This window comes from Salvia hispanica, chromosome 6 (genome assembly GCF_029641045.1).
Source record: "Salvia hispanica isolate PSC_SH4W2 chromosome 6, Shi_PSC_v1, whole genome shotgun sequence".
In the NCBI taxonomy this organism is placed as follows: Eukaryota; Viridiplantae; Streptophyta; class Magnoliopsida; order Lamiales; family Lamiaceae; genus Salvia; species Salvia hispanica.
Genome location: NC_142697.1, coordinates 43,241,897 through 43,258,135, shown reverse-complemented (window position 1 = coordinate 43,258,135; position 16,239 = coordinate 43,241,897). Strand labels below are relative to the sequence as shown.

Sequence of the window (16,239 nt, the reverse complement as noted above, 5' to 3'; positions counted from 1 at the left end):
ATTGAGCACATTTGTCATTTTTTGTTGTCCACGAAACATTGTACTCCTTCTGTCCACAAAAAAGTTTCAACTAACTAATCTCTTACTTTTTTTCCCTTCTCTCCTACTAATAATATGGACACCACATTTCACCAACATTACTTCTCTCTTACAACTTTTTTTCCTTCGCTTTTACTTTACCATTTCTACATCAAAACCCGTATCATTCACAAAGTGTCATATTTTTCGTGGACAGAAGGAGTATGTTTGTTCAGTTCACTAGTCAAATGTACCGTGTACGCATGATTGTCATAATTAATAAATTTAATGCGAATTTAATTTCGGAGACAAACAATATCACCTATTTTGTATTGTCGGCATGTGTTTAAAAGTTTGATGTTATGTTAGTATAGTGGGGACTCGTCACGTCATACTAATTTCATAACTTTGGCATATGAAATTAATTACGTGCCACATAAAATTTATATCATTCGAATGTAACGTCTCTCACAACACCTCCTCCTCTCCTCACCGCTTATCTCTACAATTAACATGGCAAAATCGACAACGGCGGCGTTATCTCTGCTGCTTCCGGCGCCGCGGCGCTCCAAAATCAGACCACCGCCGCCGCCCGATCGCATAGGAAAAACCAGATTTTCGCGTACGACGGCGGCGGCGGCGGTGAGGTGCTGCTGCATTGAATTTGGGGTGGCGGAGGCGATGAGGGAGGCGCAGCCGTATTTTGTGGCGCATCGGGGTAGTACTTTCGTGGTGGTGCTGGCCGCTCAAATTGTTGATGGCCCCCACTTGCCGTCTATTCTTCGGGTGCGTTTTGTCTTTCCTATCTTTTTTATTTTGCATGTGGTTAATTAATTGATTTCAACTTTTTTTTATTTATAAAATGTCCTTTATAATCCTTTATAGTCATCTGACCCCAAGAAAATAGTATTCCCGACCCTTGTTAAATGATTCGCTAGGGATGTCAATTAAGTCAGCCCGTTGGGTTTCGGATCAACCCAACTCAGATTGTGGATTAATCGGGGTGCGGGCTAATCGACTTTTGATTTTATCGAGCTAGAAAATACCAGTCCTAACCTTATAAATTTGTTGGGCTATTCGAGTCGGCCAACAGATTACAGGCTACATTGACATCCCTTTAACCATTATTCATATTCTTTTCTCAAAATACGGGCTAAATGAGTCAATTTTTTTTTCTAAACTAAATGAGTCATTTCCTTTTTTTAATATTACTATACTTTTTATTACTACTTTTTCTTCTCTAATTTATATTTACCTTACTTTATTCTTCACTTAACTAAACAAAATACTTATTTTCTTAAATTTCATACCCAAAAAAAATCTCGACGTAGGGAGTTCTACTTATCAAAATTAGTGCTATATTTTTATTGTAAAAGAAATTCACCACATTAATGTGAACATATATAATACTATTACTTTAATCACTTTTTCTATTACTTTCCTATATTTTATTAATATCGTTTATTGCAATTTTTTACGTGGGTGTTATATTTTAATGTTTCTTTTTATTGTGTTTTTGTCGTAATAGGGGACCCACAAATATTCTTCAGGAGCGTAAAAAACGTGGTATATAGATGATAAAAATACGTATCTAAATAAAATTCCTTACTCACATGTGAATGATGTAATAATATCAGTTTATTGGTTTTGTTAGTAATTCAGTACTGTAGCTTTGCAGTTCGGTAAGTAAATGATTTAATGATTGGCTGCCGTCGCGAATTACATAGTGTACAAGCTACTAATATAACTAAATTCTGGTATTGATGCTGAAGTCAATAAATTAATTAATTCATATAATAATCACATCACGTGTTAATTTCGATAGAAACCATGTTTGATAGAAAGAACTTGGATTCACGACGTTCCCGATGAACTAAATTGGATAATCATACAATTCAAGTAGAAACCATAACTCCTTATTTGTAAAGTATTCCCCACGATTAAAAACATTAATTCAGTTCGAATTTTAAAGAATTATTTGATTTTATATAGGACAATAAATATATGAAAAAAGTTAGAAGTAAATCTTATTTTTCCAATCACCAAAAAAGAAAAAAATTTTTGGTGAATTTACGGAAGGAGTAATATATAACTTTCTTATGTATATAATTTAATTTCTCTGTAAACAGTTAGTGTAAGTGTAATTACTTTATCCATTACATAAAAAATACTACTTCTTTTTTTAGGATGTCTTACTAGTTTTCAGTTTTTGGCTAAAAACAAAATATATAATTTCATCTATTTTACTATATCCCATATTTTTACTCTATTTTTATTTTTATTAGTTTATTATTTTTCATATTTTATTCTCGTTTTTATTTAATAAATACCATTTTCTTAAATTCATGCTAAAAAAGAAATAAGTCAAAGGTCAGGGAAGTGTTAGGACATATTTTATTCTAAAATAATTAGAATTACTCAAAATACCCAAATTCAGGAATTAAAATTCCAAAAAAATAAATTAAGACTTAGATAGAGCAACCGCAACACATCACCTAGAATCTGAGTTACAAAACCTCATTTGATGAAATGGGGTTTTGTTGATTCTTCACCCTAATCGCATCACCGGCGGCTCTCCAATCCAATGGCCGCTCTATCTCCGAGCAACGCCTCTCCAATTCAGAGCTATTACCATTATCGTCGTCAATCAATTTTGTTTTCCCGCTCATCTGCAAGGCCGATAACTAATTTTGGAGGGATCGAATCCTTAAGGTCTTCGTATTTTGGGGCTAAATTTGTCCGCGGAAAGAGAATCAATGTGTGTGGGGAAACAGAGGCTTCGGAGATTGACGACGATGGGAATGCTGTCAAAGACGAGCTGTTCGTGCGATTCTTTCGCGAGGCGTGGCCTTACTTTCTGGCCCACAGAGGAAGTACTTTTGTCGTAGTGATATCTTCTGACATCGTTGCTAGTCCTCATTTGGATCATATTCTAATGGCACGTTTTGTCCTTTGTTTTGTTTGTTTTTTAGTTTTAATTTCGTTATCAGCTGAGCTGCATTTCTTGTTGCGTTTCTCAACTGATGGATGAGTTTAAGATTGAAAGTTGGATTCTTTGTATGTGATCAATTTATTCAGTCAAGTCTGTTTAGCAAAATTAGTTGTTGAAATATGTGTCTGATTAATGAAATTTTCGTGTAGGATATTTCTCTGCTTCATGGACTCGGAATCAAATTTGTTCTTGTTCCAGGAAGTCACATCCAGATCGACAGGCTTCTGGCGGAAAGAGGTCTGAAATCAATTTGATATCTTGCTGTAGTTTGCTGCATGAATGACCTTTCATCTATCAAAATAAGTGCTAGTTTTATGTTTCTGCTCATTGTTTTAACTGTTAGAGCTGAATCTTGATGATGTGACGGCTTTCGTCGATTTGGTAACTTCTTAAATAAAATGATTTTTTATTTGTTTCCTCAGGATCTGAACCAAAGTATGTTGGTAGCTTCAGGGTTACTGACTCTGACTCGCTTAGTGCTGCACTTGATGCAGCAGGGAGGATTCGTATCATGATCGAGGCCAAACTTTCCCCTGGACCTTCCTTAAGTGGTATCTATCGCCATGGAGATAATGATCGTTGGTATGATGGGGTCAGTGTTGCCAGTGGCAATTTTCTGGCTGCTAAGGTAAGACTACTGTGTCTTACTGGAGGATTTTCTACTATATGCAATGTAGTATCAGTTATTTTATTCATCGCTTACTTATTCTACAGAGAAAAGGAGTAGTTGATGGAATCGATTATGGAGCTACAGGAGAAGTTAAGAAAATTGATGTTTCTCGCATTCGTGAGAGGCTCAATCAAGACTCTATAGTTCTTCTAAGCAACCTTGGTTATTCAAGTTCCGGTGAAGTGATAAATTGCAAGTATGCTTAATTGCTTTTATAGGTATTTTTGTTGCCATATGCACAGGATAAATGTATGACTTAATCAACTAATTCTTGAACTATCATTGATTGTTCTAGACTGATGATTCGATAATATGATGGAATATGCCAAAGCATAGTTGAGTTATCATAATACTATATTTTTACAAAATTTATGCTTTTACTTTGTCTTTTGATTGCATAAACTTTTTTGGAACAGCTCTTTTTATGCATGTTGATTGTGATTTAAACCGTTAATTCTGGTTTGTTAGTTATTAAAAGCCACCTTGATTTTGAAGTTCTGAACACCATTTTGTCTTCTGTATTTTGTAGCACATATGAGGTTGCAACAGCCTGTGCTCTGGCTCTTGGAGCTGAGAAACTCATCTGCATCATAGATGGGCCAATTCTAGATGAATATGGGAGGCTTATTCATTTTTTAACTCTTCAAGAAGCAGATTTGTTAATTCGTAGGCGAGCTAAGCAGAGTGAGACTGCTGCAAATTATGTAAAAGCTGTTGATCAAGATGATCTAGTCTGTGCAGCCTACAATGATGCAAGTGATACAGTACCTTCTCTGAATGGGAAGGCATTTGGTCGAGCCAAATTTCAAAATGGCGTTGGCTTTGACAATGGGGATGGACTTTGGTCTGGTGAGCAAGGTTTTGCGGTTGGAAACCAAGAAAGACTGAGTGGGTCAAATGGTTACCTTTCTGAATTAGCTGCTGCAGCTTTTGTCTGCAGAGTAAGTTTCCACTGTTGGGTCATCAAACTCCTAATCAGCAAACAATTAAGAATTTTGCTAACGGAGTGTTTCCTTGTTATTGCCGTTCTTAAGTGTTACCAATTTTTGTTTCCAAAAGCTGTTTGTTGCTGAAATCCTCCTGTTTTATTCTGATATGTTACATGAAGGTTACAAACTTGAAATACCGCTGCATCCTTCTCCGCTTACAGGATGCATTGATTTTCACTTTACCATTTTCAGACATAGATTTTTGGTTAAATTATTTTTTCACCTTACCATTTTCTGCTTACAGGATGCATTGATTTTCACCTATACATCATTCATTTTGGGGTTCTAAGATCATTTTCATCTGAATAATAGATATTGATGTAATATTAGTATCATGGTGTCCTTCCCTTTCTTGAAATAAAGCCCCCAAAAGCACCATGTTTCAGCCAAAAAGCTTTCTCATTACATATGTGATGTTGTTTGTCATCAGGGTGGTGTCCAGAGGGTCCATTTATTGGATGGTACAATTGGTGGAGTGTTATTGAAAGAATTGTTTCAGAGAGACGGAGTGGGTACTATGGTAGCTAGGTATGTCCCTCTTTAACAAAATACTTTCTCAAACTATTTTCAAGAATATTAGTATTTCTCTTGAATGTCAGTTTTATCTCAGCTTAGCATTTAAAAATGCCTGGAATATACTATGTTGTCAACTCCTTGTGCCTTTTTATTCAGCTCCAAAACTGCAAACAACTTAGGAAGTAAAGCCCTGCCTGTTGAAAATATTTTTTTCTTCTTTTTCTGGTTAATACCAATATTTATGATTTAGCCTCCTTGTTTACCATGGAGTTTCTTTCCCTCCTTACAAAGTTGCGATCATTTTTTCTTACCTGTGCATGCGTAGTGTTATCCGAGTCCTCTGTCTTCAGCTTGGTAACTCCGATGGGCAGAAATTATATTTGAGCAGATTATTTGGTTATTTGATTATTTCTTCCAATTCCTTCCAGTGATCTTTATGAAGGCATGCGGATGGCTACTGTCGCAGATCTCCATGGAATTAAACAACTTTTGCTGCCTTTAGAGGAATCAGGCACTTTGATAAAGAGGACTGAAGAAGAGGTTTGTACATGTGATCTAGCATATTATTTCACATTGCAGGTATTTCACACATTATGTTTGTGAGTTTGATCATCATTCCCACAGTGCAGCTACTTAGAGCACTGGATTCATTCATAGTTGTAGAAAGAGAAGGTCAAATAATTGCTTGTGGAGCTCTCTTCCCCTTCTTTGAAGAGAAACGTGGAGAGGTAGCCGCTATTGCTGTTTCTCCCGAATGCCGTGGGCAAGGACTGGGAGACAAATTACTTGGTATGGTATCTATGAGTCTCTTCTATTGTATTTTTCATGTACAGTTAAACCTCTCATTTATGATAATTCATTTCTTGAACGTGATTAGATTACATTGAGAAGAAGGCATCGTCACTTGGACTCAGAATGCTTTTTCTACTGACAACTCGCACAGCAGATTGGTATGCACTTCTTCTAGCATTATAATATTTGCTAGGTGGCAAGAAAACTTAAGTTATTCAGTTTTCTGTGTATTTCTAATTTATATTATTATACCTTCTTTAATTTTATTTCTCAGACTTGGATTTGTAAATCTGAATCCAATATTCAGCCACTTGCACTATGAAATACTGCCCATGTCATCTTTGGCATTTGGTTTTGGATCAAAGTTGTTGAGTAGTCTGGTAATGTTTGTTGCTGATTTGACAGGTTTGTAAGGCGTGGCTTTTGCGAATGCTCAATTGAGTGCATACCAGAGGAGAGGAGGAGAAGGATCAACGAGCTGCGCAGATCCAAGTATTACATGAAGAAACTTATACCTGATAGAAGTGGTATCCGTCTCAATGGCGCCTTTGCATGACAAAAAGCAATATCACCAGCAGTAGTTGCATTCCATATCATATGTTATGTACATCCAGAGATGCCAATTGGGTCAACTTCTTGTATAATTATAGTCCAATAATATAATCGAGCTGGATGGATTTTACCTATTGCATATATTATTATGCATGTAAAGGATTAAGATCCCCTACTTTGCCCTAAACACAGAAAAAATATAAATATACAAGTGGTGTATTTTCTCCCACATCCCTTTCCAACTGTTACTAATTTACCAATTTAATTGGCTTTTGTTTCATTTTTATTTCAATGTCATTATTTTAATTGAGTGTACGATTATTATAGATTTGAATTTAATTGGATTTTTTTGAGCATTTGCTTAGAAACCTGAATTTCGAATCTTATAGGTTTGACAGTGAAAATGTATTGGTTATTGTTAAGTTAGGAAATGAAAACAAGCCTATATAAGCAAAAACAACATTGTTTTCTTCAATCATTCTGTAATACATAGGTATCTTTTTGTCTTACAACAAATGAAACAAGTGCAAAGTGGACTGAACTGAACCTCTGCGCAAACAAAGCAAGCATGAAGGAATCCAATGTTGTAGTATGATTTATTCATTCGAAGGATTACACGAAGTACTGATCCTTGGTCATTCTAAGCTAAACCCCCGAGCAAAGGATAAAATTTGAAAAATTAGCTTGCCTCAGACGCAGGAGGGCCCTTCCATTTGAAGTTGTCTGCGTATGCCTTCACCTGCAAACCAAGTAGGAAGAATACCATAAGTCCTAAAAGACATCAAATGGAGTAATATCATTTTGTATTCTTCTTTGCAGGAATTTTAGTGGGGGCGGGAGGAGAATGTACACATATCTTCTAGAACAAAAGAAATAATTACTAACAACAGAAAGTAATGGGCTCACAATCACCACACACCACAGTTTGTGTATAGTGTAACTATCAAATTGTTAACTAGAAGGCCAGGTCACAGCACTTCGTTTTTTCTTTTCTATTTTAAATAATGTAACAAACCACTGCTACGAAAGCAATTTAGTTATCCAAAGGACGTTTAAGAAATCCTGCCAAAAATCACTTGGAAAGGAGCACTATCTACCAAATAATCTTTCATCCAAAACATAAGACGTTCATTTTAATATCTATACCAAATAACCTTTCAAATTAATGGTGTACAGTGTGCTGTTCTACATGAAATCATGCATTTTGGTTTCAGAGCACTATTTTGCTAAAAAACCAGCTAGTACTCATACGGATGAGGATGGTAGCTATCAAAAACATTTTTAATGTGAGCATATATAAGTCACACTATAACCAAACATAAAATTCACCATAGGTGCAACGAAATAGAACATATAAAATTAAGGCATTTTAAGTACAAGTTAAACCACAATCAGAGTAAGATTTCAAATTTCTTAACAGATTGTTGCTAAATCACTTTGAGCTGCTAAATTGTAAAACTAAGGATATCTAACCTTCAATAATGGGGTGTGGTGCTTCTTCACCTGTGAATAAGAAGCAATATGAAAACATAAGGGGACTTGATTTCATAGTTGAAAATATAAGACTAGAACTTTCAAATGTTAGAACCAGTGAAACAAATCTACATGAAAACTATTCAATAGCACTACGATTCACTCCTGACACAGTGCCATGTCTAATATTTACATTTGCAAAAAGAGCCTAAATGAAAGTGCACAATTTTAAACTTAGTAATTTTGTTCACTTGGGATCTCAGACCAAGGAGACCATACCGTGTACTCCCAACCATGTCTCTCAGCAAATGATACTGCAGCTTCTTGACTGTCAAAGCTTAGTGCAGAATCTCCGACATTGGCATATGGGTCTCCAGTGGATGTCCAACCCATAAGTGGATTCTCCCATCTGAAAATCAGCAACAACAAATGCATATTGGCAACCATAATGATACAAAAATCAGTGAATAATTTATCATAAAACAGAATTGACCAGTAAAAATCTTAGGAGAAGAATATATCCCTCCTTACCGCACACAGTGTCAAAAACACATCACCAGTTATAAATAGACTGGTTTAAACAAGTAGTATCTATTAGTTGATGAGTACAAAGCAAATGGAACATCTACTTTATGAAAAATGACATGTAAGGCACCCAATAAACCTCCATCCTTCAGAGGGGGGCCTTTTCTCCACTCAAAATACACCAAAAACTTGTAATAAAACCCATGCCACACCCTCATTAGGCCTATTTTTAAAGGATGAAGGAAATATATAAAAAAATAGTGTAACCAATATTTGTCTAGAAACTTGTGCTAAAAGATTATCAAAACATTATGACTATTGATAACATCTTTAATTGTTAGAAAATCAAGAAATCCATTCTTTAATTCGTAGCATGTCAGTCCCTAGAACCATCATTTTTATGAAATCCTTTCTCATCTTCATTTCATTCATAATTTAATCTCATTCCTGTATAGTGTATACATTTATCTTCTCATTAGTGGCCACAACTTTACATTATCATTGTCGGTAAATGTTTCAAGTACAAAGTTGCAAGAAAGTGTTAAGGCAAGTATTTGGGCAGAATAATATTTACATCAGCCTACATGGATATAATAGTTAAACCCATATGAATCAACTTCTCCCCTTCTAGTACTAAAAAAGCACTGATTCCGCAAAGGCAATCAAATTGATAATGTAGGAATCAAAGAAGGGACTTGATGGAGTCAAATGAAAACTTGCTAACTCCAGTGCTCGTAACACCATTTATTCAAAATTTCAAATACAGGAAATCATCGTCAGCTCAAAGTCTAGCATCAACCACGTTCCTAGAAAGATAATGGAAACTACAACCTGGATCCAGCTCAAATTTGACAAAGTGAACACTTTGTCCAATAAAGATCAGACATTAAGACATGAAGCCCAGTTTATATTTGTGCCCAATGTTGAGAAATGTAAACAGTGGGTGACCAATTCGTCAAACATAAAGGCTGATTCGACCAAAGAAAAACTTGCAATCAAGAGAAGAAAGACATACTTTTGCGTGGACAAGAAATTGATTTTCCATCTACCGACCTTCCCAGCTCCTTGCTGAGTAGCAGTTCGGGCAGGTGAGAATATCATAACCTATGCGATACCATAACAAATCCAGAGAAAAATATCATGCATCTTTCAAATAAATTAACTATTAACTTTTAGACTCAATCCAAAAAAAATTAAATGCATAAAATTCGAGGGATTTGGGGAAATGGATGTCCTAAACAAAGTTCATTATGCATAAAAACAAAGGCATAGCCACAAATACTAAAGAATTCATTAATCAAGAAGAAAATACGAAGAGATGAAATTCATCTTCTGTTTAAAAAATTTCAAAACAAATCGCTAAAATGGAAGTATACCTTTCGGCGGAGGTGCTCTTGGGGGATGCCCGAAACCGTGCCGATCTCGCCGGGTTTTGTTTCGACCAATGCGCTTTCCGTGGAGAATGCTCTTGGAAACGCCGATCGAGAAATCACGGCGGAATTGCTCGCCAGCCGCCGCAGAGAGCTCGCCATTTCGCGATTGCTAGAATCAGTGCACAGAGATGGATTCCTGGGGTTCTTGTTTGAAGAATTGGGGCTGCAAATTTTTGGGGCACTGAAAATATATCAATTCCAACGGAGGGGCAAAATGAGAAGTTTCAATTTTTTTCGTTTTTCTAATGAAATTAGGAGAGTTTTTTTTAATTACAATATGATTTTAGATGAATATAAAATTATTAGTATATCTATCCAGAGATTTTTTTCAAATAAAACATTGCTTCACTTTCTAAACTAAGATTTTATTGGCTTTATTAAAATTATGCTCTATTAAATTGTGCTAAACGTCTATTGAAACATGTCCGTATCCAACAGTTGTGTGTACGATGTAAGTATGCAACTCGTGCCAATTATTATTATTTGCATAATTACGTCAGTTGTATCAACATTACATAACGTCAATAGTTTTATCGAGTCAACATATGGAATATCAATTACGCGATATTCACGTCTCCTGTTATTTATGCACATATATATTAAAAAAATTTCAAAGTAGAAACACTTAACTTATGTCTACCTACATCAATTATCATTGTTATGTTAATGACTTGCATATAAATTTGCAATAATTTATTCTAATAATATTTGAAATAAATAATTAATATAAATAATCTGTTATTGGAAAACGAAATGATTTGGTAATTGGTAGCACAAGGTACGCTGAAGATTCTTCGAGAAGAAACTCTGCGGCGATTAACCACAAACTGAAATCTCAACCGGGAAATTCCCCCCTAATTCTTCGTATTTCAGACTTCCTTCCGATTAAGGCTTCGATACTTCTCAATATACTGAATTTCAATTGCATAAATCAGTCTTTTCATTGAGTATAGGAATCACTCGCCTCTGCTCCGGGTATGCCTGCTGTATTCAGTTCAAGGCCTTTTCCTTTTTCCCCTTTTCACACACGAAATTGCGTCTCCCCTTTTCACAAGACGACTCATTTTTCACATGGGATTTTGATTATGTAAAAAAAAAATTGACTGTAGTGATGAAATTGCGTAGATTGAATATGATAGGGGCCTGAATAAACATCTTGATTCTTGAATAAATGTTTAGTTAGCCTCCAAAGGTTTTCTTTCATGTTGCAGTTGATTTTGATGATTGGCATGGAAAAGAAGCTGCTCTGTTCACTATCATGCCCTAATGTCTGTATGAGTGTGGAATTTGTGTGATAAAATTGAACCCTTTAATGCCTTTTACGTTGAATTTTTGTGTGATACATTGGACCCTTTAATGCCTTTTACGTTGAATTTCGGCTTTCGTAATAGTGGGACGGACTAAGAATCAGTTTGTGAATATTATAACTTGACATTCAAGGTTATGTGTGTGTGAATCAGTCAAGTGGTAGAATGCTATAATAAGTGAGGTGAAAGGTCTTAGGTTCGAGTCCACCATGGCGCGTCCTTTGATTTTATATTCATTTGCCCATAAAAAAAGACATTCAAGGTTGTGTGTTTTTTGTTAACGGCTCATACTGGCATGAATTTGAGTATATGGGTTGGTGGGGATAGCTTTTCTGGTGCAATTCCTCTCATTGTTGGAGTTTGTTTATGAGTTTTTGTAACTTATGATCAATTGCAAATGCCGCATTCTCTATTCTTGATCAGTTGTACTAAAGCATGCGTAGAATCCAATAATTGTAGCTTATACTGGATTCGTTAATTGCAGTAGTTTGAGTGACGGTTTTACCATAGTACTCCTATGATTCTTGCATATCCAAATGTGATATGCAAAGTATAACAGGTGAAAGGTTGTTGCTTTGGGATATTATCTACCTACTTAGGATGATATGCCTTAATCTTTTGATTGATTATATTATTCCTCTTATTGGGGTGATTCAGGAGTCATTAAATGCTGAGATAATCATGTTTAAAATTTAAAGAAGTTTCCTTATATGAAACATCGTACTTGATAGTATTTGATAAAGATTAATATTCTCTTTATATCGATTTTGAGCCACTTCATTCTTATTTTTTAGGTCTCAATTGGATTTCTCCTCTAATTGTTCGACGACTCTGCATTTGGCAGGTTTTAAAAACTAGCATTACTCACTAGGTCATTGTGTGAAAGATTTGGAGTTTCGATGGGTGCTCCTAAGCAGAAGTGGACACCAGAAGAAGAAGCTGCTCTTAAGGCTGGCATTCAAAAATATGGAATAGGAAAATGGAGTACTATACTCAAAGATCCAGAGTTCAGCACAGACTTACGGTCACGTTCTAATGTGGACCTTAAGGTAGTAATTACTAGATTTTTATCTTATCCTCTGCATTTGCAGAAATTAATATCTTTCAGAGAACTTCTTCTGGTTTAGGATAAATGGAGAAATTTAAAGTTCATGGCAAATGGTGTTGGATCCCGCAATAGGGCTAGAGTTTCAGTTAAAAGCAGTCAGCTTATCATCAAGCAAGACGAAGACACTGCGACTACTAGCATGGTGGTTGATAAGGATATGGAAGTTATTGGTGTAACTTCCATTGCTGCATCCAATGAATTATCCCAGGATGTAATATTCAAGAAAAACATACCAAGGTTGGAATATGTGATCTGATCAAGTGGTTATTTTAAATTTGTACATTAATATCCAACTTCTTCATCGCCCACCTTTCTTTCTAAATATTTTGCTTTTAAGTTTTCAGAATTCGGCCAATCAATTAAGAAAGGTAGTACATTTGTTGAATCAAATTTTAAAGGCTCTGTAACTCTGTTGATTTTTCCATGCCATAGTTCTTGCCAGTGCCGTGGTTATCTCATGTAGCAACTGCTGTCATTATACGGGAAAACAAATTCTTTCATTTGTTTATTTTCAGATATCCGAACTAGGTGCAAAGATTGATTTGGAATTTACCATCGGTTTTTCTATGTATAAGCATGTTTGGAATTTTCAGATATTTCGACAATGAATAATTCTAGATGCTCTTTAATACTAAAGTCATTTGAGGCTTCTGGCTGTGAATGCAGGATGGGTGATGTTATTCTGGAGGCCATAACAAAGTTAAAGGAACCTCGAGGATCTAGTCGGGCTGCAATTATGCAATACGTAGAGGTACTTGTTTTCTGTCTTTTGATATACGTTGTTTAGACTTTTGAAAAAAAATTGGCTAAAAATGAAGTCTGTTGAAGATTGAGAAAATGCTGGTGTTCAATAATGTCTTGTGATTACTAAAGTTTTGAAGGTACATAATTTTCTTTGTGTAAACTTACATATAACCTGTCCTACAAAATAATTGGATTATCGTCACTCTTTCTGTCTATAATTCTTAAGTGAGAACAGCCACTATATGATTCAGTTGAAGCTTAACTTCATGAATAGTTAGTCTTACCATTAATGGTCCATTTGGTACACGGAATTGGAATTGAATTGGAATTGGAATTGGAATTCAATGGAATTGAATTGGAAGGAATTGAATTCTTTGTTTGGCAAAATGAAATCATTGATATGGAATTGAATTTGAAAAATTGAATGTGTGCAGTGTGTGTGTGTGTGTGTGTGTGTGAATATGTGCAGTCAGTGTGTGTGCAGTGTGTGTGTGTGAATGTGTGCAGTGTGTGTGTGTGTGAATGTGTGCAGTGTGTGAATGCGTGCAGTGTGTGTGAATGTGTGTAAGAATGGGTGCAGTGTTTGTGAATGTGTGTGTGCAATGTGTGTGTAAGAATGTGTGTGTGCAGTGTGTGTGCAATGTTTGTGAATGTGTGTGTGCAGTGTGTGTGTAAGAATGTGTGTGTGCAGTGTTTGTGAATGTGTGTGTGCAGTGTGTGTGTAAAAATATGTGCAGTATGTGTGTGTGTGTGTGAATGTGTGCAGTGTGTGTGTGAATGTGTGTGTAAGTGTGTGCAGTCTGTGTGTGTGAACGTGTGCAGTGTGTGTGTGAATGTGTGTGTAAGTGTGTGCAGTCTGTGTGTGTGTGAACGTGTGCAGTGTGTGTGTGAATGTGTGTAAGTGTGTGCAATCTGTGTGTGTGCAGTGTGTGTAAGAATGTGTGTGTGCAATGTTTGTGAATGTGTGTGTGTAAGAATGTGTGTGTGTAAAAATATGTGCAGTATGTGTGTGTGTGTGTGAATGTGTGCAGTGTGTGTGTGAATGTGTGTGTAAGTGTGTGCAGTCTGTGTGTGAATGTGTGTAAGTGTGTGCAATCTGTGTGTGTGTGTGAATGTGTGTGTGCAGTGTGTGTGTGTGTGTGAATGTGTGCAGCGTGCGTGTAAGAATGTGTGAATGGTTGGTGCAGTGTGTGTAAGAATGTGTGAAGTGTGTGTGTGAGAATGTGTGCACTTTGTGTGAATATGTGCAGTGTGTGTGTAAGAATGGGTGCAATGTGTGTGTGATTTAATAAATATTTGGAATTTCACTACTTTTGATATGGAATTCAAATTGTGGAACTGGAGGTTTTGGAATTGAATTTGGAATTCAATTCCAAATCCAAGAATTTTTATGATACCAAAGGGCAAAGACTGGTTGTTCCAAATTCAAGAATTTTACGATACCAAACATTGGATTTGGAATTGAAGGCTCCAATTCCAACTTCACGCCTCCAATTCCATGTACCTAACGGAGCCTAAGAGTTTTCTTATATCCGCTATGAGAATGAGTTTCTGAATGTGAAATCATATATGGTATATGTGTAGGAAAATTACTCGGTCCCTGCAGATCATGAGAGGACTTTGGCTGCACATTTGAAGATTTTGACAGAAAATGGACAATTGATTAAGGTAGCCTTTTGAAATAAATTAGTTTCCTTTTTTTTCTGGAGGAATCTCAAGTCTATATGTCTTACAGCTGTAAGTTGCAGATTATTAGGTAGTAGCAAGTACCGATTTGGTGGCTAATAATAGCCTTCATCAAATATATTACTACTATTAGTTGTTACTACATTTGAAGATTGTGATTGGTGCTTTGATTGTATCAAGAGTGAAACACATTTCCGAGCTTTTGCCGTCATATCAAACTTTTCACCTTTGGTTTTCTAGTCATATATACAATATGAAATCAAATTACCTCTACATAGATGGAAGTGAAAAATGAAGAGGTCGAGTAGTTATGATCTTCAACTCGATAAGTTGTAGTGTCTGATTGACAGGTGAAGAATCAATACAGAATTGCACCAAAGCTTGTCTCTTTTTGTGCTTCGGAAGAACCAAAGTTGTTACTTGAAAATGGAGCTACGAAGAATACCTTTCAAGCAGAGAGAAGCAGCGACGTTGTACTTCTTAGTAAAGCTGAGATTGATGCCGAGCTAGAGGAGATGAGGAGCATGTGCACTAAGGAGGCTGCTGAAGCTGCTGCAAGAGCAGTTGCGAAGGCTGAAGCTTTGATGGCAGAAGCTGAGGTGGCAACTAGGGAAGCCGAGGAAGCCGAGGCTGAAGCAGAAGCCGCACAGTGTTTTGCTGATACCCTTGCGAAAGAATTGAGTTATCAAGCCATCCGTGTCTGGTAAAGTTGAAAACTAACTATTTCTGCTTGCTTCAACGATTGTCCAAGATTTCAACTTGTGTGTCTGAGAGTGCCTGGTTTGATGCTTTCTGTGCAGATCATCTGATTACCTGTCAAGAACCTCATCTTTTTGCAAGCATATATGTCCATATATTGTATAGATAAGATGCAGATTTTGAATCTATGAATTTTGTCCCCATAATTGTAGTGACTCGAACCTCCACCTATTGGTTGGAGGAACAACATACAACCTAAGATGCACTTCACCGTCCTCAACATCTATAAATTATGTCCCCATGGTTGTGGTGACTCGAATCCCTACCTATTGATTGATGGGAAATGTCTTACCAACTATGTTGGTTTTCATCGTCTTCAAGGAAGTATTTTCTTGTGACCCTCCATGAGAATTGAGTTTCATTAGTATTTTGCAAGCATATATGTCCATATATTGGCAGGGTGTTGAACCTATGCATTTTGTCATTTCCTAAAAAATCATTTTTCTCTCATATCCAAGCATCCATCCCTATGTTTATCCAATTGCTTTGCTTCAATTTTTCTTTCCTTGTTTCTAAAAGTTGTGAACCATGGATATCAAATTAAATATCACAACGTAATCTTTCATTGGGTTTTTATTATATGAAAAATGAAATTGAAATAAGTACAACTTAGAAGTGCCAACCAAGTTTTTTTTTTAAATCTCTTCTCTTAGGACATCCGCAATGGGGCGGACG

General features: G+C 36.1%; 3 protein-coding genes across 8 annotated transcripts; 2 read left to right on the top strand and 1 right to left on the bottom strand.

The window, feature by feature from the left end:
- The first annotated feature begins 462 nt into the window (after nt 1–462).
- Nucleotides 463–6,758, top strand: LOC125207679 (putative amino-acid acetyltransferase NAGS1, chloroplastic). 4 transcript variants are annotated; one of them, XM_089061847.1, is made up of 10 exons: nt 463–804; nt 3,160–3,247; nt 3,433–3,638; nt 3,725–3,876; nt 4,210–4,621; nt 5,100–5,197; nt 5,614–5,725; nt 5,815–5,974; nt 6,063–6,135; nt 6,383–6,758. In XM_089061847.1, exons 1-10 carry the CDS (start codon nt 532–534, stop codon nt 6,531–6,533), a joined length of 1,725 nt encoding a protein of 574 aa, XP_088917973.1. In that variant the 5' UTR covers nt 463–531; the 3' UTR covers nt 6,534–6,758. The 4 variants fall into 4 exon arrangements, with proteins under 4 accessions (XP_088917973.1, XP_047963083.1, XP_047963080.1 ...); XM_048107123.2 differs by lacking the exon at nt 463–804 and adding an exon at nt 2,503–2,956; XM_048107124.2 differs by lacking the exon at nt 463–804 and adding an exon at nt 2,938–3,075.
- A 218-nt stretch (nt 6,759–6,976) lies between these two features.
- On the bottom strand, nt 6,977–10,162 carry FRO1 (NADH-ubiquinone oxidoreductase-like protein). Its single transcript, XM_048102280.2, has 5 exons — nt 9,904–10,162; nt 9,543–9,631; nt 8,282–8,411; nt 8,003–8,032; nt 6,977–7,268 (listed from the first exon to the last, which is right to left on the bottom strand). The coding sequence occupies exons 1-5, from the start codon at nt 10,057–10,059 to the stop codon at nt 7,209–7,211; spliced, it is 465 nt and encodes a 154-aa protein (XP_047958237.1). The 5' UTR covers nt 10,060–10,162; the 3' UTR covers nt 6,977–7,208.
- Nucleotides 10,163–10,728: 566 nt separating this feature from the next.
- TRB2 (Homeodomain-like/winged-helix DNA-binding family protein) lies at nt 10,729–15,833 on the top strand. Of its 3 annotated transcripts, none has more exons than XM_048102002.2 (7): nt 10,729–10,935; nt 12,112–12,316; nt 12,395–12,612; nt 13,042–13,126; nt 14,704–14,787; nt 15,156–15,508; nt 15,606–15,833. In XM_048102002.2, coding segments are annotated over exons 2-7 (891 nt in total). In that variant the 5' UTR covers nt 10,729–10,935; nt 12,112–12,166; the 3' UTR covers nt 15,607–15,833. The 3 variants fall into 3 exon arrangements, with proteins under 3 accessions (XP_047957959.1, XP_088918166.1, XP_088918167.1); XM_089062040.1 differs by having other exon boundaries at nt 12,062–12,316; XM_089062041.1 differs by lacking the exon at nt 10,729–10,935 and having other exon boundaries at nt 12,197–12,316; nt 12,376–12,612.
- The last annotated feature ends 406 nt before the right edge of the window (nt 15,834–16,239 follow it).